The sequence below is a fragment of the Ciona robusta genome, chromosome 7, assembly GCF_009617815.1.
Source record: "Ciona robusta chromosome 7, ASM961781v2".
Lineage (NCBI taxonomy): Eukaryota > Metazoa > Chordata > Ascidiacea > Phlebobranchia > Cionidae > Ciona > Ciona robusta.
In genome coordinates, this window is record NC_143241.1 from 8126331 (window position 1) to 8148288 (window position 21958).

General features: G+C 34.3%; 1 protein-coding gene across 3 annotated transcripts; it reads right to left on the reverse strand.

Annotated features, from left to right (window-relative positions):
* Nucleotides 1-77: 77 nt before the first annotated feature.
* On the reverse strand, nt 78-18748 carry LOC149734437 (uncharacterized). 3 transcript variants are annotated; one of them, XM_089880988.1, is made up of 14 exons: nt 18551-18748; nt 14498-14727; nt 11449-11618; nt 10416-10521; nt 9994-10094; nt 6845-6961; nt 5793-5934; nt 4382-4516; nt 3702-3797; nt 3186-3309; nt 2551-2735; nt 1685-1915; nt 1198-1399; nt 78-740 (listed from the first exon to the last, which is right to left on the reverse strand). In XM_089880988.1, exons 1-14 carry the CDS (start codon nt 18664-18666, stop codon nt 524-526), a joined length of 2172 nt encoding a protein of 723 aa, XP_089737114.1. In that variant the 5' UTR covers nt 18667-18748; the 3' UTR covers nt 78-523. The 3 variants fall into 3 exon arrangements, with proteins under 3 accessions (XP_089737114.1, XP_089737113.1, XP_089737115.1); XM_089880987.1 differs by having other exon boundaries at nt 3186-3312; nt 18551-18747; XM_089880989.1 differs by lacking the exon at nt 18551-18748 and adding an exon at nt 16202-16453 and having other exon boundaries at nt 3186-3312.
* Nucleotides 18749-21958: the final 3210 nt, after the last annotated feature.

Genomic DNA, 21958 nt, shown 5'->3' on the forward strand with positions numbered 1-21958 from the left:
ATGTGTTAAAATAACTGTAGTTTCCTTGCCATGTCAGAATAAATAAGTTAGATTCATTTATATTTCAATTAAAAGTGTTCCGTGAAAGAGATTGTATTGCTGAGTGGAGAGAAATGATATTTACATAAAGAGGATCATGACACAAATGGTACGAAATTGCAGAAAGGAACTTGAAAAGGTGAATAAATTATTTGTAACATAATGACTAGTACATCCTAACATAGAAAACATATAAAACACAGTCGTATTTTTCACCACGTATTACACCACTCTCTCTAGCACCTTTAGTGGCAAACTACAGAGGAATGAAATCTATTTTGGTTGAATAGAAATAACATAAACACTTAATGATTGAAAGTTGATCTTCTGGAAAAAAAACTTAGTTTTTGCACCAATGTAAGGTCTGCCATTTGGCAAGACATCATCAGGGTATAAATAAGCATCGGTTCATGTAGTTTGACCATAAGAGCAATTTTAAAGCATTACAATATGCATGGTAACAACAGTAGCAATATAAGCACAGTTATTTCACCATGGGTTTATGAAACATACGTAGCAGTATATATCCTATGACACGAAATACAACAAGGGTTCCGATCAAGCTAAGCACACAAGCCCAAGCAGGCACATCTGCACCATTTGCGTTCAAAATATCTTTAAATTCAACAAAACGAGTTTCGTTCCCAGGCATGGTCCCATTTACAACACAGGATGGGAACATACTGTTTTCTGGAGAACACCTGGAAAAAATGGAGGATTTAGTAAGTATATTCTTTCCCAAAAATTGTTATTGATATTTTTACGACACAAAAGAGTTTTTAAAGAAATAAAGTTCTAATATTCTAAGTATAAAAGGGCCTACATTGTTACCCTGTACCAAGTGGCCCACAAATGTTTAAAGTCATTGTAACACAGGAATTCTATTTTTTACATCAGACCTCTACTCATACCCTTGTTTTTTTGAGAGGCAGATGTAAACTTCACTGAAGGTGTGCCTCACTGAAGACCTCACCCTTATAGAACAGAATCTCTATTATTGAGTTTATATAAACTGCCTCAGTGGGGTCTAGATGGTAACACCCTGGGTGTTGGGGTAATAGACCTACATCCCAGGTCTCAGGTGTGCCTCACTGAAGACCTCACCCTTATAAAATAGAACTTCTAATATTGAGAATCCAAACCCCAATCAATACTTACAGTACTCTCTCATTTGAGTCAAACTCCATGTACAGCATGAGTGACCATGAATACTGAAATGGAGAAACATATCTCAACCAGTGCAACCATGTTGGTATGTTCTTTATATAGAAACCTCCCAGCAGCATGAAAGTGATCATAATGAATATAGCGAGTACAAGCGCGTGGTCGAAATCCATGGTAGCTGTCCCAATGAACATACCTATGATAAATATACAAGTAATAAAATATAAAATGTAGAATAAGTAATAAGGTGGATTCATGAAATTTATAATATGTGATATGGTGGCAATATGGATTCAGGAAATGAATGAAACTTACTTTATCTTTGCGGGGTGGTAAAACGACAGTTGTTATAACATGGGTTTAACACCTCGTGCCATCTTACGAGTTACCATGTATGTTACTTTGATTTGAACCCAGGACCCCTGGTTCTCCCACCCTTTTAACCCAACCCTCACACATACAAACAAACACATCTGCTCACCAAGTGATTGCATCCCCACTGTCATTAAGATCATCACAAACCACGTCCCAAAGAAAGCCCAAGCTTCTTGGAATCCATTCAAACCAGCCATCCAGTAAATAATGAAGGTTGATATACTTGGGAGTATTATACCAAGCGGGAGCTCACTCACAGACTTTGCAAGATAGTAAGCGGACAAACGATATGAACCGCTCATTCGCTCTTTGTTGATTACTTCACGTTCACTGGGAACTGTAAGAAGTTATTTCATGTTTATTTTTAATGCTAGAAACGCAAGATACTACAATGCATATACAATAAAATAAGTTATTTTATGTTAATGTGTTTTACTGAACGCTGCTGTTACAATAAAATATGTTTATTTTTAATAGAAGCTTTACATTGTCAGCCAATCAGTAGTTATTGACAACCTAACAAAGTTTCAAACCACATGTTCATTGTCAAATTATAATATTGAAGTCCTTTTTGTGGTGTGGTATATTCTACGCCCACTACAGTGTATGTTTATTCTTAATGCTAAAAACACAAGATACTACAATACATATTCCTATATAGCCAGAAATTTTGCACTCAATAATAAAATAAAGCCAACTTGTAAGCAGTCAGTCAGACAGTCACCACCCGCAAGTTTCCGTATGTTAGTTTTTAGGTATGGCTGACAATTTAGACAAGCCATTAGTGACCACTGGGTTGCAGCAATGACTGTTAAGTGCATTGCCCAAAGATACAAAAGCCCACAATGGTAGCAACATTGAGCCTTGAACTCAGTATCTCTGAGCTGAAGGCAAAACGCTCTAACCAGTTTGCCATTGTGCCGATATAAATAACGAAGTAGTATTAAAAAAAGGAACAACAAATGTACTTACAGACCATGAGGATATCGAACAAAGAATTAAAACTGTTGAACAAAGTAACAAAGAACAAACAAGCTGTGATATCCTGGACTTCCACTTCTCGTACGCGGCCTCTACCAATCTCAAACCACAGCAACCCACATATTAACGCAACGCCGATCGTTTTTACAAATTTAAGGGTGGATAGGAACCGGTATCTAGAGGAATATAATGTGATTAGTGTTTGCATTATGTGTTCTGCCGGGTTGTGATTTCACATATACATATATACATCAATCAAATTTGAACGCAAAGCAGGCTCAATGGTTGCACTGTTTCGTGTATTAATTCAGTAAAGAAAATTTCAGGGTTGGCCTGCCTACCCTGCCACCCTAGACTTGGCGCCTATGATTCATACACCTCATGCTCACTGTTGAGTTATAACATTGGTGTGTGTATACAGAGAACATATGTGGCGTATCGATACACATTAGCATTTATATTAACACAACCATATATACCTTATGTCTCACAACAACGCCGTACTTACTTTCCGTGTATAAAATTATGTTGAAAACTTTGAACTAAATACACAAAACACATGCTCACAGTCAAGCAATACCACCCTATATATATATATATATATATACCAACAACATATTACTTACTTTCCCTGGATAAAACTGCGTTGTGTGAGGACTTTAAACTGTGTAAAGAACGAAGTATTCCATCGAGAATCTGTATCATCCTCGTCCGAAAAACGATCGATTGATGAATCCGAGTTCTCGATGTCTTCTGTGGCATAGAAATAATATGTGAAATAACTGAACACGTAAAAAGTATTTTTGGAAAATTTTTTTTTGAAGGGGGAATTTTGCATTATTTTTGACAGGTAGTTTTACAAAGTGTAAAACAAAACCTTGAATTTGTCGCACCACTTTTCAAAGGTGTTTAGATTAGATTAAATGCATGAAAACATGAACCATCTTGCCACTAGATAATGGTGATAAGTTGTAATATTCAAAACACTAAACAGACATGTTGAGCTTATTAATCACCTCCTAACACACAATGTTGGCAAACAACTCAAACAACATTCATTGTTTGCACAACAAAGTTCATTTAGTGCAAACAATGACTCGACAGTGACACAACAATGGGTATTGTTACGCAATATATTTCACCTTTAGACTTGTATCGGCCAGTCAACTCTGGTTCATGAAGTTTGCCATTGGATATTTCAACAGCTGTTTCGTTGTTAAAATTTGTGAAGTTGTCACCTGAAATATAAAGGCAATAAAGTTTCAGTTTAGGTTTAATTAAATGTCAAAGAAAAAAATCCAAGGCAGTGTATGGATACCTAATGATACTGACTCTATTCTATATGGGTGAGGAAGAGGTCCTATGACGAGGCATAACATAATATGTTATGTTATGTACATGACTTGTAGCTCCCTAAGAGTTGGGGTAATGGACCAAATCTCTCCTAAAACTTTCGGTTATAGTGTACCTCACTGTATGACATCACCCATATAGAATAGAATGTGCATATAATGTTGGGGTAATGGGCCACTTTGGCCTAAATCCCAGGTCCCATGGTATGCCTCACTGTAGAACCTCACCCATATAGAATAGAATGTACATATACAATGTTGGGGTAATGAGCCAACTTTGGCCTAAATCCCAGGTCCCATGGCGTACCTCACTGTTGGGCCTCACCCATATAGAATACAATAAAACTAACGGTCAATGGGAGTCATGGGCATTTAGTTTTATAATATCTTGAATGTTCTTTGCTAACTACTAAACGGGGCGAGAAAATAGAGGTAAAAGGTGTCCCGTCTTCCCCACCCTACTGTATTACCTTCCGATTCATGATGTAGCTCATGAGCGCTCACGGTGGATTTAAGTATCGGACAATCGGGAGTGTTTAATCTTCGCCTGTTGGAGGCGCTAATGAGTCGATCCGCTGATTCATTGCCGGATTTGACAACGTCAACTATAGAAATAACATAAAGTTAATATTATAGAAACATTATAAAGTTTAAGTATGGAAATAATATAAAAATTAGAATTTAATATCCTGTTCAAAAAATCTAATGGTAAACGTATAACTGATGCTTTTATAACATAGAAATATAATATAACTATTGGAAAGCTTTAGACAATCATATACAAATAATAAAAAAACTATTTTAAAAAGAAATAGTATAAAAATAGGGAAGTTTTACAAACTGCCATGGAAACAATATTAATGTACAGAATTCGGCATTAACTTAACTTTCAAAAACAAACTGGAAAAATTCGCCCAAACAACAATGAAATATTAAACACATAAAAACATCTATTATATGCATGTTTAATATCAAATTTTAATCATATTTTACGAGCCCTATCCTAATGCTTTGATCTGGTAATAACTGTTGTAAATTGAAATATGTAGTTTAATATATGGATCATAAACCTCATACAGGGTGTTATGACATCATAGTGAGGTTTGTTAAGCGATAAAATGAAAGTTAAAATTTAATTCAAAACTTTAATGCAGTGTCATGATAACAATAAAGCTATTGTCATGGAACAAACACGTCATGTGATGTCATAGTTGTTTTTCAAAACACCGGACACGTGGGGTGTAGGTCTATTACCCCAACACCCAGGGTTGCTACCATCTAGACCCCACTGAGGCAGTTTATAGACACTCAATAATATAGATTCTATTCTATAAGGGTGAGTTATTTAGTTATCAGACCTGGGATGTAGGTCTATTACCTCAACACCCAGGGTGCTACCATCTAGACCCCACTGAAGCAGTTTATAGACACTCAATAATAGAGATTCTATTCTATAACGGTGAGGTCTTCAGTGAGGCACACCTGGGACCTGGGATGTAGGTATATTATCCCAACACCCAGGGTGCTACCATCTAGAACCCACTGAGGCAGTTTATAGACACTCAATAATAGAGATTCTATTCTATAAGGGTGAGGTCTTCAGTGAGGCACACCTGAGACCTGGGATGTAGGTCTATTATCCCAACACCCAGGGTGCTACCATCTAGACCCCACTGAGGCAGTTTATATACACTTAACAATAGAGATTACATTCTATAAGGGTGAGGTCTTTAGTGAGGCCCACCTAAGACCTAGAACCCCTACACCCAACATAATAAAAATAATAATATAGATTCTATTCCATAGTGAGCACACCTGAGACCTGGGAAGTAGTTTACACAACAATGCTCCAATAAAAATAATATGGAATCTGTAACTTACGGATAAAATCGGCAGGGTTATAATGCGTAGTGTCGCATGCATATCCCATATCACTGAAATCTTTAAGCACATCATTGGGAGCCCCATAATAAGCAACTTTTCCCCCGCTAAGGAGTAACACTGTGTCAAACTGGAAAAACATCTGAAAATTAAAGGGGTTTATATTAGTGCTTAACATCAGTTTAATTAATTAGGAATTTATTATAGCGCTTCGCATAGCACTTTGTTTGTATCAGGTAGAATATAAATATAAATTTAATTTATATAATATTATTATATTTATATGTTTATTATAATTTATTTATATATATAAATTGTTTCCTGAATAAAACACAAAATTTAAAAAAATTAAGTAAAAATATAAGGAGTTAAAAGTGTTCAAATATTTAATTGTTTTTTTTTTTAATTTTAAGTTTTCTGAAATTTAAAATAAGAATTATTGTTAAGTAATAATGAGTAATTATTACAAATAATCAATGCTAAACAAGTATGACAACTAGTTGTTATGACATCACAAACAACCAGTTCTGTTTCTTTTCCGACAAAAATTCCCTGGTTGTCGTTTAAATGGAAAATGAAAATACCTAAACCACAACTTGCGAGTGAGTTTATTTTTGGTGGGGAGGCGTCAGACATGACCTTTATGTATATGTTATTGGTGCCAGCCATTTATAACTCTGAAAGGGATCTTTTTAATGCAAAATTTATTAATTTATTCTAAAAGGACCGATGTTTTGACACTTTTTTAGGTCGCTTCATCATTGATTGATATAAAGTGTTTTGTCCAAGGAAACATGCGCTCACAACTTTATGTGGTACAGTGGTACTTTTATTAAGCCGTTTAGTATCTTAAAAACAAGACATTTTTTATTAGTAAAACTTTTTATATGCAAATGGAAATATTAGCAAAATGCAGGGAAACACTGGTTTATAGTCAAAAATAAAAATATTGGGAAACACTGGTTTATTGTAAAAAGAAAAACATTAGGAAACACTGGTTTATTGTAAAAATATAAAATTGTTGTAAAACACTGGTTTATAAAGGTACATACCTGTGCACTGGGTTGATGAATCGTCATCATAACTGTTTTGCCGCTTTGTACAGCGTATTTCTTGAGCGAAAGTGTCAAAGCAAACGCTGTACTGCTGTCCAAACCTGAGGTAGGCTCCTGTAATAAGATTTCCATGTTTATTATATTGTAGCGACTAAAACTTAGTCGGTCACATTCAGTATTTTGTAATTACTGTCACGTGTTATTTGCCTATCGCTATTGCGTAATTATATATATATATATTTTAAGTTTGAAATTGGCATTCAAAACATCTTGTGGCGATAAATTATTATCAGCAATGATTTGTTTGGATTCGAACGCATATTGTTTAATATGATATCTATGAGAGGAAGGAAAGAATAATCTTGGGCGAGAGAGTTCAGTTAGGGACGTTCATTGTTTTGCTTTGAGGGGGGGGGGATTATATAACTTATTGTTAAGTACGCCAGGTTTTCCATTTAACATGTTTTGAAACTACTGTTCACTGTCCACACACAAAATTTCAGAGATAAATAACAATTATGTATTTGTTTACTTGAGTGCGACCAAGGGGAAATTATATAACTCATTGTTAAGTCGGGAAGTAACTTTGCGCTATGCCGGTGATTCCCATTTATAACTTATTGTAACTTTATGCTAAAACAGCGATTGCTAATCATTTTAAAGGTTAAAAAGTTAAGAATATATTAATATCGTGTCTTTACGCACACTTTTGTTTCTATTAGAATTTTAACTTAATTAAAATAAACGGCTCGTATGTCCGCTAGGTGTAGCGACCACGCTTATTTTCTTCCAACTAAATGTAAATATGTTTTTAACTGTAAGCGTGTTTTAACAACTGTTGTTTTATCGCTATATCTTGTCTTTTCGTTTAAAATATTTTTAAATCTTCGCTACTGTAATCGATTTTTTTTAATTTTAGGAAAAACAAACATTTAAATAAATATATTTATATCTATTGGTCTATCATATATATGCATATACATATTTTGTGAACTTCCATTCAATAAGCATAAAGTAATAGCAAAGTTTTCAACCTAATTTCCAACTAAACTGTACACACCTTTTTGTAGGCATACAATAAATTAAAAAATCTTTCAATTAAAAATAATCAAGTACCGTTGTAGTCAGTGTGTGACCTAACTAAATCATATAGTTGCCCAGCAACAAGTTTTGAATGCATACAGTAAAATGATTTTTTTGCAGACATTGCAGACAATTTTTTATTGCTTACTTTAAATTAAATCAAATTCAAATGGATTTATGAACCACTGTAGCATAGGACATTACCAAATTAAATAGCAACCCAGTAACAGCTTTTTGAATGCATACAGTAAAATGATTTTTTTTGCAGACATTGCAGACAATTTTTTATTGCTTACTTTAAATTAAAACAAATTCAAATGGATTTATGAACCACTGTAGCATAGGACATTACCGAATTAAATAGCAGCCCAGTAACAGCTTTTTGAATGCATACAGTAAAAGGGTCAAACTTTTACATTAACATTCAAGAGGCATTATAAACCACTGTAATACAAAAGGGTAGGAAAGCAGGCTGGCAGCAGATGGCTAAATAAAGAAGTGAGCATAAGGTGTTGACAGTTATGTTTATTTTACAGATAAGAGACATCTTATGGGAGATTAATCTAAAGCTCTATCTCTACAGTGTGGTGTAACTCTACAGTGTGTGGTGTAAAGCTAAATGTGTGGTATTGGGTGTGTAAGTTTTAACTTAAATAACACAAAAATACAATTTCACAAATGCAATTCAACTTTTAGCCATTTAAATTTTGCAATTTAACTTTTTGATATTTAAATTTTTGCAATTTAAAATTTTTTTTTAAATTTAAATGCAATTTAACATTTAACAAATACACCTTAACTTATATAAACACCTGTGAAAAGTGGTGCAACCAATTCAAGGTTATTGTTTTGTTGACACTTTGTAAAACTAAAAAGTTAAAAAAGACAAAAAATAATAAAATCGCACTATCTTCTAAAAAGATAATTACTTCAAAGAACCTGCGTTGTCGGTTTAATAATTTCCGATTACTAATTGTAATGATCGCTAATCTAAGGTTTCATCTAGAAAAGTCTAAGCAAATGTCTATATAAAGTAATAATGCCTGGGGCAAACACGTTATTTATGCACGATTTCTAATACATTGTTACCGCTCCACCTTTGATAATGGGAATTGTTTTGTCATTGTATTGTTTGTCAGGTTTTAAATGGAATTATGAAACACACCTGTTTCTAATGAAAAATCCTACGACATAGTTGCAAAAAACACAAATTCGCAAAAAAAATAGGAACTATGTTAATTAGAATTTTTTGTTACAACTTTGTTTATTTAGTTTTGACAATGTATGTGTGTAGATTTTGGACAGACTGTGGCTATTAATTTTTTTAAGTTTAGATACACCTATGCCTACTTCAGCAAACATAATTGTTATAAAAATTAGCTCTTTAAAGTAGCTTTGATATTTTGCTAATGTGTCTCTGCTTTTTTCGTTTAACAAGTTAGGGCTTCCCACACACAATATGACGATAAGAAAAGTAGATCTAGAGGCCAGTTACTTTAACTTTATAAATGCCATATTTTGCCACAAGAAACCTAAGGTCTGTGGTAAGTGCTTCAGCCACAATATACTAACAGTTTAAACCAGTGGCGACATTTTGTTTACGCAGCATTTGCATATTGCATGCCACAGTGTAATAGTTAACTTTGCAACACTGACACTTAAGTGGCTGCAAAATCGGCAATTGCTGCAACCTATTGTTCACTGATGAGTTGTTTAAATTGTTAGCAATAAATTAAAACAATTACCCACAAAGTTACATACGTGGTAACTTGTAAGTGGGCATGCGGTGTATGAAACAGAACACCAGTGTTATAACCACTGTCATTGCCCGCTTTGCGAGGATAAATAGGTTACATACGTGGTAACTCGAAAGCGAGCATGAGGTGTATGAAACAGAACACCAGTGTTATAACGACTGTCATTACCCCGCCATGCGAAGATAGTTACACACGTGGTAACTTGTAAGCAGAAACGAATAACTATGTGTCTGAAACAGAACACCCATGTTGCCCCGACGCGCGTAGATAAATAATTTACATTTATTCAAAGTCACAACAACTCACATCAAGTAGTAAGACAGCAGGATCCGTAAGAAGCTCGTTGGCAATGTTTGCTCTCTTCTTTTCACCACCAGATAAACCACGGTTCATATTATCTCCGATAACTAAACAAAGATTTGACCAGATATTAGATTTCTATCTATTTTCATCGCACTATGGGATTTAAGATATTGGGCCAATTCTGGCCTAGATTTCAGGTCAGCTTTTAGTCGTATAGATAACAGAATTCATTTATCTCTTTGAATAGAGAAGGGAAGACAGGATAATTATAAAACAAAGAAAATGGAATTAGAAACAAAACTACAGTTCGTATGCAACTCTGGCCTAAACCTCATGCCCCCCACATACCACACTACAGGAGGAAGTTAAATAAACTCCAGACCTTTACAACAACAACAACAACAACAACAACAACAACAACTCACTTGTTTTTGTGCATTTTCTCATATCCAGTTGGTCGATTAATCCTTCAACGATCTCTTTCTTGTCGTGCGTCGTTAAGCTCTCAGGAAGCCGGAGTTGGGCCGCAAACTAAAGGGACAATTTTTATCTGGTTATTATGTTAAAAAAACAACCATAAATTGCCAATTTGGGCCAGTGGTATTATGTTGTTTATTTTTACTACAGTGTTTTAGGTTATAAAGTTTGCAAGAGTCTCCAAAAGATGGTGATTGCAGCGACCCATTGTTTCTAATGGGTTCTTCAAATTGTCAGTCATATAAAAGCAATCACCTATAAAGTTACATACTTCATAACTGTACAGGAGGCGCATAAAACAGAACACCTGTGGTATAACAACTGTCGTTGCCACACAATGCGAGGATAAATAAGATTTTTAAATTTATTTCATAAAAAACAAATCTGCGGTTAGAATTAAAAGAGATAAATTAATGTAACTTATTTATCTTCACATGGCGGGGCAACTACAGTAGTAGAGTCATTATAACAACGGTTGTTCTGTTTCATACAGCTCTTGCCCGCTTACAAGTTACAACGTATGTAACTTTGTGGCTGATAGTAATTATGTATAACCGACAATTTAGACAACCCATTAGTGACCACTGGGATAAAGTGCCGGAAATTATAGTTAAGTGTCTTGTCCAAGGATTTAAACCTGGTTTTCCTGGATTAGAGACAACTCAGACATACTCTAACTACTACGTTGGACACTAATCAGCTTGCTAAATTATGAACAACCCATTAGTAATCACTGGATTGAAAAACACCATTGTAAAAAATAGCCTTTCTTATTTTTAATGCATGTTATATAGGAAATATAATTACTAAATACTATTAAAACAACCCATTAGTGATCACTAGTTTGAAAAATATACTTTTATGCAAAAAACAGCCTTTTGTGTATGCTATACAGGAATACAGGATATTTGGTATCAATACAAATGTCACAACCATCAATATTAAACCACAATCAATACTATGACCTCACAAAGAACCTACCATGAGTGTTTGTTGTAATGTAAGATTGGGAAAGAAAATATCTTGTTGGAGAACATAACTGATGTTACGACGAGTCCTCTTAGTGAGGGGCTGCCCCCCTATCGTTGCCTGGCAACGTGAACATTTGATCCGGCCCCCGAGGACGTTCAGAAGAGTGGTCTTGCCCGATCCTGGAAAGAAAGGAAAAGAAAGGGTTGAAAACAGACAACTTATAACTTTAGTTGAAATTTTATAAAATATGTGGAAATTTTATAAAAAAAATAGATATATATATATATAAAATTAAAATAGATATATATATATATAAAATTAAAATAGATATATATTTTATGTGAAATTCTTATAAAATATGTGGAATTGTAGTAGAAGAGTTGTTTTTCTCGAGTGTGTAAAGAGAAAGGAATGATTAAATTAAAGCAGGAAATTACGCATTGGCCCAAGTATTTATAAAAAATCAGCTGATTGGTGTAAAGTATGTGGTGGCAAAAGCTGGTTTCTTCCACAAATATTTGTAGGTCTATCCTCATATATTTTAATAATAATAATAATAATAATAATAATAACTTTTATGTTTCTTAAATTACGATAGCGAAAAAAAAAAAAAACGATTAAATTGAAAAGACAGGATATAGCAACGCTAGAAATAGTTGTTAAAACACGCTTACAGTTAAAAACATATTCACATAATTATGTGTATTAGGTTTGTCATCTGATGACAAACTGTGTATTAGGTTTGTCATCTGCATTTATTCTAGCAGCATCATGTATTTAAGTTCAAAAATGCTACATGGTTAAAATGAATAATATATATATTATATATATATATTTTTACAACAACAATTGTTTGTAATTTAGATTTGCTCTTATCTGCTGTTATTCTAATAGTACCATGCATGTATGCATGTAGCATGTCACAAGGTGAAGTAGGTAGAATGACGCCTATGAATATTTGTAATTTAGATTTGTCCTCTTGTTATTCTAGTAGTACCATGTATTTACAGCATTTACAAAAGCTGGGTTTCTCCCACAAATATTTGTAAGTTAGATTTATCCTCATATATTCTAACAGTATAATAATAATAATAACATTATGTTTCTTAAATTTTGATAGCGAAAAAACAAAATATTTAAACCAAGAGACAGTTTATATCGACAAAACAACGTTTGTTAAAACACGGTTACAGTTGAAACACCTAATTATATGTATTAGATTTGTCCTTTTGTTATTCTAGTAGTACCATGTATTTATATCACAGCATTTAGTTGACTTTGTTCCAAAGTGGTCGTTACATGAACCCGGACAAACCCACGGACTCGCGTTCGATAATAATGGCCTGCTGTGACCTCATAGTGAATTGGATGTTTGCTTTGAAGCGGAACTCAATTTATATTCGAGAATTCGAATTGTTACTTTGATAAAATTCGTATCGAATTACAAACGGATTTGCTTGTTTTACCCTTTTATATGCGGCAGAAATTAAAATCATATATTGTTTTGATGTGGTGTTTTTATAAAAAATCAATTTATATTTGACAATTACAATTTTGAAAAACGTTGATAAAGAGTTTTTATTGAATTAAAATTGAACATTTTGGCTGGTTATAGAAACAAAAATTATTGTTCTAATGCAGCGATATTCAATACAAGTATTTATATACAATAATTATAATTGTAACTTCATAAAAAGTTATTATTAAATTACAATTGGAATTGTTGCATCTTGAGCATCTTGAGCTTTATCAACGATTTTACAGAAATCGTTGATGTTTGATGTTTAATTATCCTTATAGTATTTTTTAGAGAGTTTCATCTTAACAGTATTTATATTTGAGAAATATTTGGTAATTTTTTAAAGACTTTTTATTGAATTACAAAGGGAAAGTGTAACAGAAAAAGTGGAAGGGGAAATTGTAACACAAAGGGAAATTGTTAGGGGAAATTGTAAAAGTTACATTTAATGTTTTTATGTAACAGACATTATTTATGTTTACAATTAATTACTGTATCCTAATGAAATTTATTTTGTGTTTTATTCATAAATTATGATATTTTTTTAAATATTTTATTTGATAAAAAGTTATTTTAACTTATTTTTGCATTAAAATTAGACCTGTTGCATTTTGAACATACATTTTTTAATCTGTGTCACACAAATAGTTGCGGTTTACAATTTTTTTATCAAGATGGAATTTATATATGGGGATTTGTTTCAAAGTAGAATACAACAGCTGTTATGACATCACTTATATGAACACAATAGCCGTTATGAGCAGTTTCTGTTCTAGATCTTTAACTAGACTATGCGGGAAATTCTGGTGTTTTAAAGATTTTATCGCTACCCGGTAAATTGTGTTTTACCACATAGAGATAACATTTATTTTCCATGAAATTTCGGCCATAGAGATCCGATAATCTCAACCTCCCGGAAATAACATTCAAAACACAACTACCATTATGGTTAAACAATTAACATTATTGTGAACAATGGATAATATGATTTTACTTAATTAATGTTGTGTCTCACTGTGTATGAATGTAAATGTAATATAAAGTATTATTTACAAACCATTAGTATCATTTATCTAATTAATTACTGTACCAAAGATCAAATTATATCTATATCTGCATTTACGCGAGATAAAATCAGTAAAATCAACTCGTATTGAAAATAACAACTTGCATGGGACTTCGCACAAGTAAAGAATTCACCGGTACATTACAGATGTGTTATATAGGCTGGTGGTTGGGAGTTATTTGTCAGGGGGCACAAGCTATCGTTTAGAGGTTGATGGCTGGTCGTTACATTTAGGGGTTGGCAAATATTGCGGGGCCGAATTCTTCACTAGCGCCAAATTAATCCCAAATAACTTGTGTGAAAATAATAGCCTGAAAGGGAATTAAAATAATAAAACCCAAAAAGAAACAAAAAACTACCACACTTTCCTATAATAGCCAGCATTTTCACTGGGTGTCAAATAAAGTTGAGAGCAGATCTTATTCAGTGCCAATATTTGAAACTATTTAGATATTATAACCAACCCCACGTACCGCTTGGCCCCATGATAGCAAGCACTTTTCCTGGGTGTCCCGTCCCACTGACATCGTATAAGATCTGTTTGTCTTTTATCTTGAACTGAAGATTCCGGAACCTAAGCTCCAACCCTGGTTGAGTTTGACGATTCCCTTGCCCAAAACTAGACTTAGCTGTCCCGTTTGATATGGAACCATTTTTCTTTGCTAACAAAACCTCTTCCGCCATTAGCTGGTTTTTAGTTTTCCTAAAACAAAGAAAACGTAAGATAAATTGGTGCTAGTGAAGAACCTCCCCCCCACCTTATTTGCTAACCCCTAACCCTTATAACCACTAACTACTAACCCCTATAACCCCTAACCATCAACACCTAACCCCCTAACCTAGGGGTTAGTGGTTAGCAAATAAGGTGGGGGGGGGAGATTTTTCACTAGCACCGATAAATTAACTAATAACGAAAATAACAAAATTTTAGTTATTTCCTTAAATACAGTAGCGAAGATCAAACTGAACCTAATAAAAGGCAAGAAAATGTAACTAATACTAAAATCAACGTATTATTTCGCCAACATAACTTAATTTTAATTATTTGTTAAAGATAGTACCGCAGATCAAATTAAAAACAAATTAAACCTATTCCTATGTTTCGTAACTCAGGTTATTGTTACGTCACATACAAATATCGCGTTTCGATTAAGCGGGTAAAATACTTTGTTCTAAATTCGACGGAAAACGTTTTTATTTCTACAAGCAACAGTAGGTGTTTTGTTGAGCAATTATGACGCAATAAAAGCGCTATCCGGCTAAGTTCACGTTTTAGTAATTACACCTTGTTAAATCACCGGGTACTTTATCTCGTTTCGCGTTTTTCTAAACCGCGGTTTCGTCTATCATCTATTATTGCGCAACAGAGAGCAAGTTTATGACGTCATAAAACAATAACATGCACAGTCATTCTTCCGGTGGAGAATTTGCTGACTAAACAAACACGCGAGCCGCGATTGTTTTATTAGAAGTATTTTTATCGCTATTTAAATACACTGTTTCTAAGAACCTAAAAACGCCTATATTAAACAAATGGGTAAAGTCCGTTTGAACCACTTTCTGTTGGAAACTATTGACATACCGTAGCAGAATGACGCGCTAAAATACAAACAAAGAAATATCCTGGCCCACGTTTCAATACGGAAATGTATATACAAACCACGCATTTTGGTATTTAGATTATAATTTACTTTAATAAAAGTACCACCGTATCGTGCGGCTAAATAACAGGAAATAGCCGTTTAATCTTTAAAACACATTACCGGTTAAATAAATACACAGCTGCCTATTAAAGCGCATTTCTACAATAAAAAAACATTTTTTTCGCCTGTAAAGGCAAGCATTTTGTTTATATTACTCACGAACGTCCATGCAAAGAAATGCGTGATTTTAAACACACACACGCGGACATACGTCACTGTCCAACACGCACACACACGTTATGACCTTTGACATACTTACAGCGACCATATGTTATCACGTATAGACGCATATGGCAAACGAGTTTTTAAAAAAATGGTGTCAAAAAGAGCATAATGCATTTAAACCACTGTAAGCCTTAAATACACAGCGTATCAAGTTAAATATACACAGCGTATCAAGTTAAATATACACAGCGTATCAAATTACTACTTTGCATATCTTAACAATAACAAACATTCTGTTACTTCTCCTACCACGCATAATGTAAATATTCAATTCGCTGGTGAAGCCTTCCCGGTTGGCAGACTTAACGTCGGAAATAACTACGTTTCTCATACCAGATGAGCCGCTTAAAGGTTATTTACATCTCATTTTAAACTCCGATAGCTCGATAACGGAATATCTCGTTGAAACGCATAAAAAAACGTCTGAACTTTACATTAACTTTCTATATAGACATATACGCTTACAACTGTGAATAGATGTTTTAAACCCAGCGTTATATACCAAAGAAACAACCGACGACCCACAGAGAAACAGTTTTAATTAGAAAACCAGAACAAAAACGTCACTCGATTCCCGGAGACCCCATTTTGGGAAAAGGATTATGACGTCACTTCATGGTTGATGATTTACAGTTTGGCTCTTTAAATAATAGAAATATTATATTTTTGAAAAAATGTAAAATTAATTTTTTCCGTTAGAGACAAAAATATAATGTTATAGCCGTTTATAAATTCTGGGATCTAGGTTATACTCGGTGTATATTGTATGTTGTTTATTTATAATACATCCAAATAAGTTTATTTTGAACTCGTAAAATAAATATACAAAGATATTTTTAACCGATTTTTTACTCGCTACCCCACCAAACGTTCCTATAAATCGCAAAGCAACCGTGTTATAACGATTGCCATTGCCCATCACCCGAGGGGAAATAAGTAACTTACATCATTATTTATTAAAGCTTAATTTTTTGTTTTTCCAAAAACATAAATAGTGTTGTTGTCTATAGCAACGCCGCTACTCGCTACCCCCACCCAGAGTCGTATAAACACCGAGTAGTCCAACTGCCGTCTATGTGTGTCCAAAATAGAGCAAAAGTGGTGACTTTGACAATGGGTTTAAACGAACTTGTTAAGTTTTGTTTGTGTTTTCCTTTTGTGGGAAGGTGTAAAACAGCTTCTATTTACCTTACCAAACATTTTTTTTTAAATGTATAAATTTAGCCGCATTAAATGACTAAAATGTCGCAAATCAACCGCTTCTAATTCTAATTTTTGACTTTTTTTGACACAGAAAACAAATAACACATGTTTTTTACATTTTTCAACCTTTAAATTTGTTTTTAGGCCCAAGTTTTTCTGTAATTTACCGAAAAACATACATTTTCCCTATACCTACTGTGTTATTTTGGAACCAAATTGCCGTTCAATTTGTGTTTTACGTAACAATGGGTTGGACTACTCTGTATTTCTATGGACTTTGCCCCCACCCAACGTCGATTAAATCGCAAAGCAATTCGATTTATTACGGTCGGGAGTTAAAGTTAACATTTCTCGCAACTACAGATCGCCATTTTGTTAAAATTATAATAATTATAGAACTTCTGCAACTGCGTTTTGTGTGAAATCAATCATATGACTTGAAGTACATCAGCGTTTCCGGCGCCGTGGCAAAGTGGTTAGCGCGCCTGCCTCTTACCCAGAGGTAATGGCTCCAAGGCTCAGAACACTCGCGTTATAACGACTGTCGTTTACGGGCCACGCGAGAATAAACTAAGTTACATTCATTCATTTATTCAACGTTTAGTCTCATATAACCTCTAGATAAAACTTTATTTAATTATCCATAATTATCCATATTATAAGATGGAATATATGTTTTCATTTATTTTATCGTCTTATTTAGCAAACAAAACGTCTAACATGGTAAGAAGCAAAAATATTTACGGAAAAATATAACTGTATCCTCACGACTTTAAAAGAGAGTTGTTAATTGCTAAAACACGGTTATGAAATATGTGATGTTATCTGCGTCCATCTATCACACATCAGTACTATATAGGTCTACAATATAGTTTAGAAACTGATATATTATTTCATTTCAACGTTTCGTCAGTCTTTCGGGAAGAACCAAATTAGCCATAAAACATTGAATGAATGAATGAATGAATGAATGAATGAATGAATGAATGAATGAATGAATGAATGAATGAATGAATGAATGAATGAATGAATGTAACTTACTTTATCCTCGCGTGGCCGGAAAACGACAGTCGTTATCACACGGGTTTAACACCTCGTGCCAGTTTACGAGTTACCATGTATGTTACTTTGTGGGTGATTATACTTTTTTGGATTTTTTTTATTTATGGCTGATAATTTAGACAACCCATTGGTAACCACTGGGTTGGAGCAATTGCCGTTAAGTGTCTTGCCCAAGGACACATACGCCCACAATGGTAGCAGCGTCGAGCCTTGAACCCATTACCTCTGGGTTACAGGCAGGCGCGCTATCCACTATATCATCGCGCCGGCAAACATTACTTTACAATGTGCCAATAGCGGAAGTAAGAATGAAAAACTAATTTAAAAACTCACATTTGAGCATTGTTATTGCTTTGAAACGACGTAGAAGTTTCATTTTCATCAAACGTCGTATTTTCCACTCCCTCGCTTACAGTAATGATTGAAGTCTTCACATTTTCAGCCATCATGAGTTTATTTATACCACCAATATCCTATAAGTCAGTTATATTATATATACCTATAACGTGTAATCGCGTATACCTGGAATAAAGAGAAGCAAAATTAGCACTTTAGGCTTAATAATCCCAATTGCCACATTATTTGCTGCTGGGGAACAAATAGATTTTTGTAACATAAGAGTGCCGTATGACCATAGTTGTACAACGCTCGCCTGAAGGATACTGAGTTCAAAGCCAGGTGCGGCTACTATCGTAGGCGTGTCATTCTATTTTTTCGTTCTATTTAGTAATAAACAAAAAACATCCAGAGAATTATAAAATAAAACTATATCCTTACGACTCCCATAGACCGTTTGTTAATTCTTCAGGATATTTGGATATTATGTGCTAAAGGTGTCCCATCGTTGCCCACTACGAGGTAAAAATAAGCCACATACAGTTGTGTTATTCTACCAACGAAATTGTATCATTTTTTCCAAAATTTAAATCGTTTTTTTAATCATGCTTAAACGATTCAGGTTTTTAAATCAACCATCTAAAAACTTCAACAGAGCAGCCTATCACGGAAAGCGTGCTGATGAAGGCATTCTAAATTGTTATTGTCTAAAACGTCGGTGTATATTCATACACCTCATGCTCACTGTTGAGTTATAACATGAGTGTCTTCTTATACACCAGACACACATGGTGTATTCATACACCTCATGCTCACTGTTGAGTTATAACATGGGTGTCTTCCTATACACCAGACACACATGGTGTATTCATACACCTCATGCTCACTGTTGAGTTATAACATGGGTGTCTTCTTATACACCAGACACACATGGTGTATTCATACACCCCATGCTCACTGTTAAGTTATAACATGGGTGTCTTCTTATGCACCAAACACACATGGTGTTTCCATCCACCTCATGTTCACTGTTAAGTTATAACCTTATAGTCACCAGTCTAGCCGCCCGTTTCCGGGACGTTACCGGGTCAGAATAACAACTCCACCGCGTGGTCCCGGTTATAAACGCCAAACTTTACATTTGTTTAACTTTGCTATGCAAATATATTCAGCAAGTGATAGCTTGTTACAACACAATGGGATTGCACCATACATCCGATACCCACTGTTACGTCACATACACGGAACAAAGCACTTAAAAGCAACGAACGGTGCATTTCTTCGACAAAACAAAACGATGACGTAATATATTTTTCAACTTTTAAAAATAGATTTTAGCAAAAAACAAGAAACTTACGACAAGATGTGAAATCAATTAGATGTTATAACCGATCCTTTGGGCTTTATATGTATAATAAAGTGGGGGAAGATGGGACACCTTTTCATTCTATTTCTCGTCCAACTTGGTAGTAAACAATTAAAAGAAAATTCAAAGAATTATAAAACCGCATATCTTCGCGACTCCCGTGTTGTTGATTGTTTAAAATACGATCAATATGTTTGGATATTATGTGCTAAAGGTGTCCCGTATTCCCCACCCTACTATACATTGGGAAGCAATAAGCAATTAACCTTCGTTATAGCACCGACATCTCATATGCTTTCAGATCGTTAGTAAACTGCGCATAAAAATATTGCATCACTTTATTAATACAGAACATATGAAGTTAAGTAAATTACATTTTTTTTTGTTTAAACAGTTTCATCATTCCTAATGAATTCAAGATATAGTAAGGTGGGGGAAGATGGGACACCTTTAGCACAAAATATCTAAATATCCTTATTTTGTTTTAAACAATTAACAACGGTCTGTGGATGTCGTGAGGATGCAGTTTTATAATTCTTTGCATTTTCTTTGTTTACTACCAAATTGGGCGGGAAAATAGAATGAAAAGGTGTCCCATCTTCTCCCAACCTACTGTTATTCTTAAACGTATAGCTTACGCAATATCCTCCTAAAACTATTTATAACTTCCGCTCGCATATGAGATACCAGATACCTGTATACTCAATTAGTGATAACAGAGTAATATAACAACACTGTGTTAAAACTTATGCTGTTGCGCTTTCAATGTCTATTGGTTAATCATTTATACGCTGACTTGGCAAAATTTAACACAAGTACCACGATAAAATTTAACAGCGTTGGTTAAATGGGTTAATAGCGGCCGTCTGTATTGTGAAGGGATTTAATAAAGTTTGGGCAGTTTTACTTTTAATTTAAAAAGTTGTAAAAATTCAAAAACTGGCTGTTAACTTTTGGTGGTTTTAAAAGCATTTGGGGTTAAGAGGACATTGGGGTTCATTAGGTAGGTTTTATGTGTAATATGAATGGCGCAATACTGGTTAGAGTGTTTGCTTTGACGGAGGCACTGATGCGAGTGATTCTGCTGCTACCGTTGTGGTAATTTCTCCAACCCATACATTGGGAAATAACGTCTAGTCCAGGTAGTCATTCATAAAAAAAGATCACATTTCAAAAACAGTCATTTGTAAAGTTGCCTACGTGGTAACTCGTTTTTAAGCGGGCACAGGAGGAGTTTTTTAGCGACTGACGTTGTCCGCTACGCGACGATAAATAAGTTACATTCATTCATGCATTCGATCATACATTCATACATGCCTATACTGAGTTCCCAGTGGCAACTACGTGATGCATGACGCCTTTGCATATAAGACGCACACGCCACATATAGTAGGGTTGGGGAGAGACGGGACACCTTTAGCACATAATATCCTAATATCCTGATCGTGATTTAAACGATTAACAACGGTATATGGGAGTTTAGGGTACGGTTTTATAATTCTTTGAATATTCTTTTTGTTTATCACCAAACGGATGAGAAAATAGAATGAAAAGTTGTCCTATCTTCCCCCACCCCACTATATATGTTATCCACTCAAAGATAAATAATCATTTTCAAAGTCGAATATAGGGTTGGACGGTAAGTATAGCACAATGAAGGGAGATCGGACACTTAAGCACATATTGCCAAATATTTCCAAAATCAAAATAAATGACGGTTTTTGGGTAATACCACCCTACTATATAAAAACAAAAAAAAAACGATAAACTGGTCACTTTATATTTGCTAAAAACTAAGCTTCTACCCCATGCCTTTTAACATTCGCTTGAGTTACGAACGCTTTGCCATCTCTTTGATGGGATCGCCTTGACCGTTAAAAAAAGTGCATCAGCTTTTTTTACCGACATTGGAGATGCGCGTTGCGCGTTCTATTCCTTTTTATTTCAGACAGAGATCAATTTTAACGCGATTTCGCTCAAAAAGTCTTTATTTAACACACCCGTTTTTAACACACAAACAAAATAAATTAATCTTTAAC

Excerpts from the sequence above, each read along its gene's own strand:
- LOC149734437 (XM_089880987.1), bottom strand. The coding sequence starts at position 18,666 with ATGATGGCTGAAAATGTGAAGACTTCAATCATTACTGTAAGCGAGGGA. Across the intron at positions 10,522-11,448 it reads CATTACAACAAACACTCATG|TTTGCGGCCCAACTCCGGCT; the intron begins GTAGGTTCTTTG and ends TTGTCCCTTTAG. Across the intron at positions 6,962-9,993 it reads CTGCTGTCTTACTACTTGAT|GAGCCTACCTCAGGTTTGGA; the intron begins GTGAGTTGTTGT and ends ATCTTATTACAG.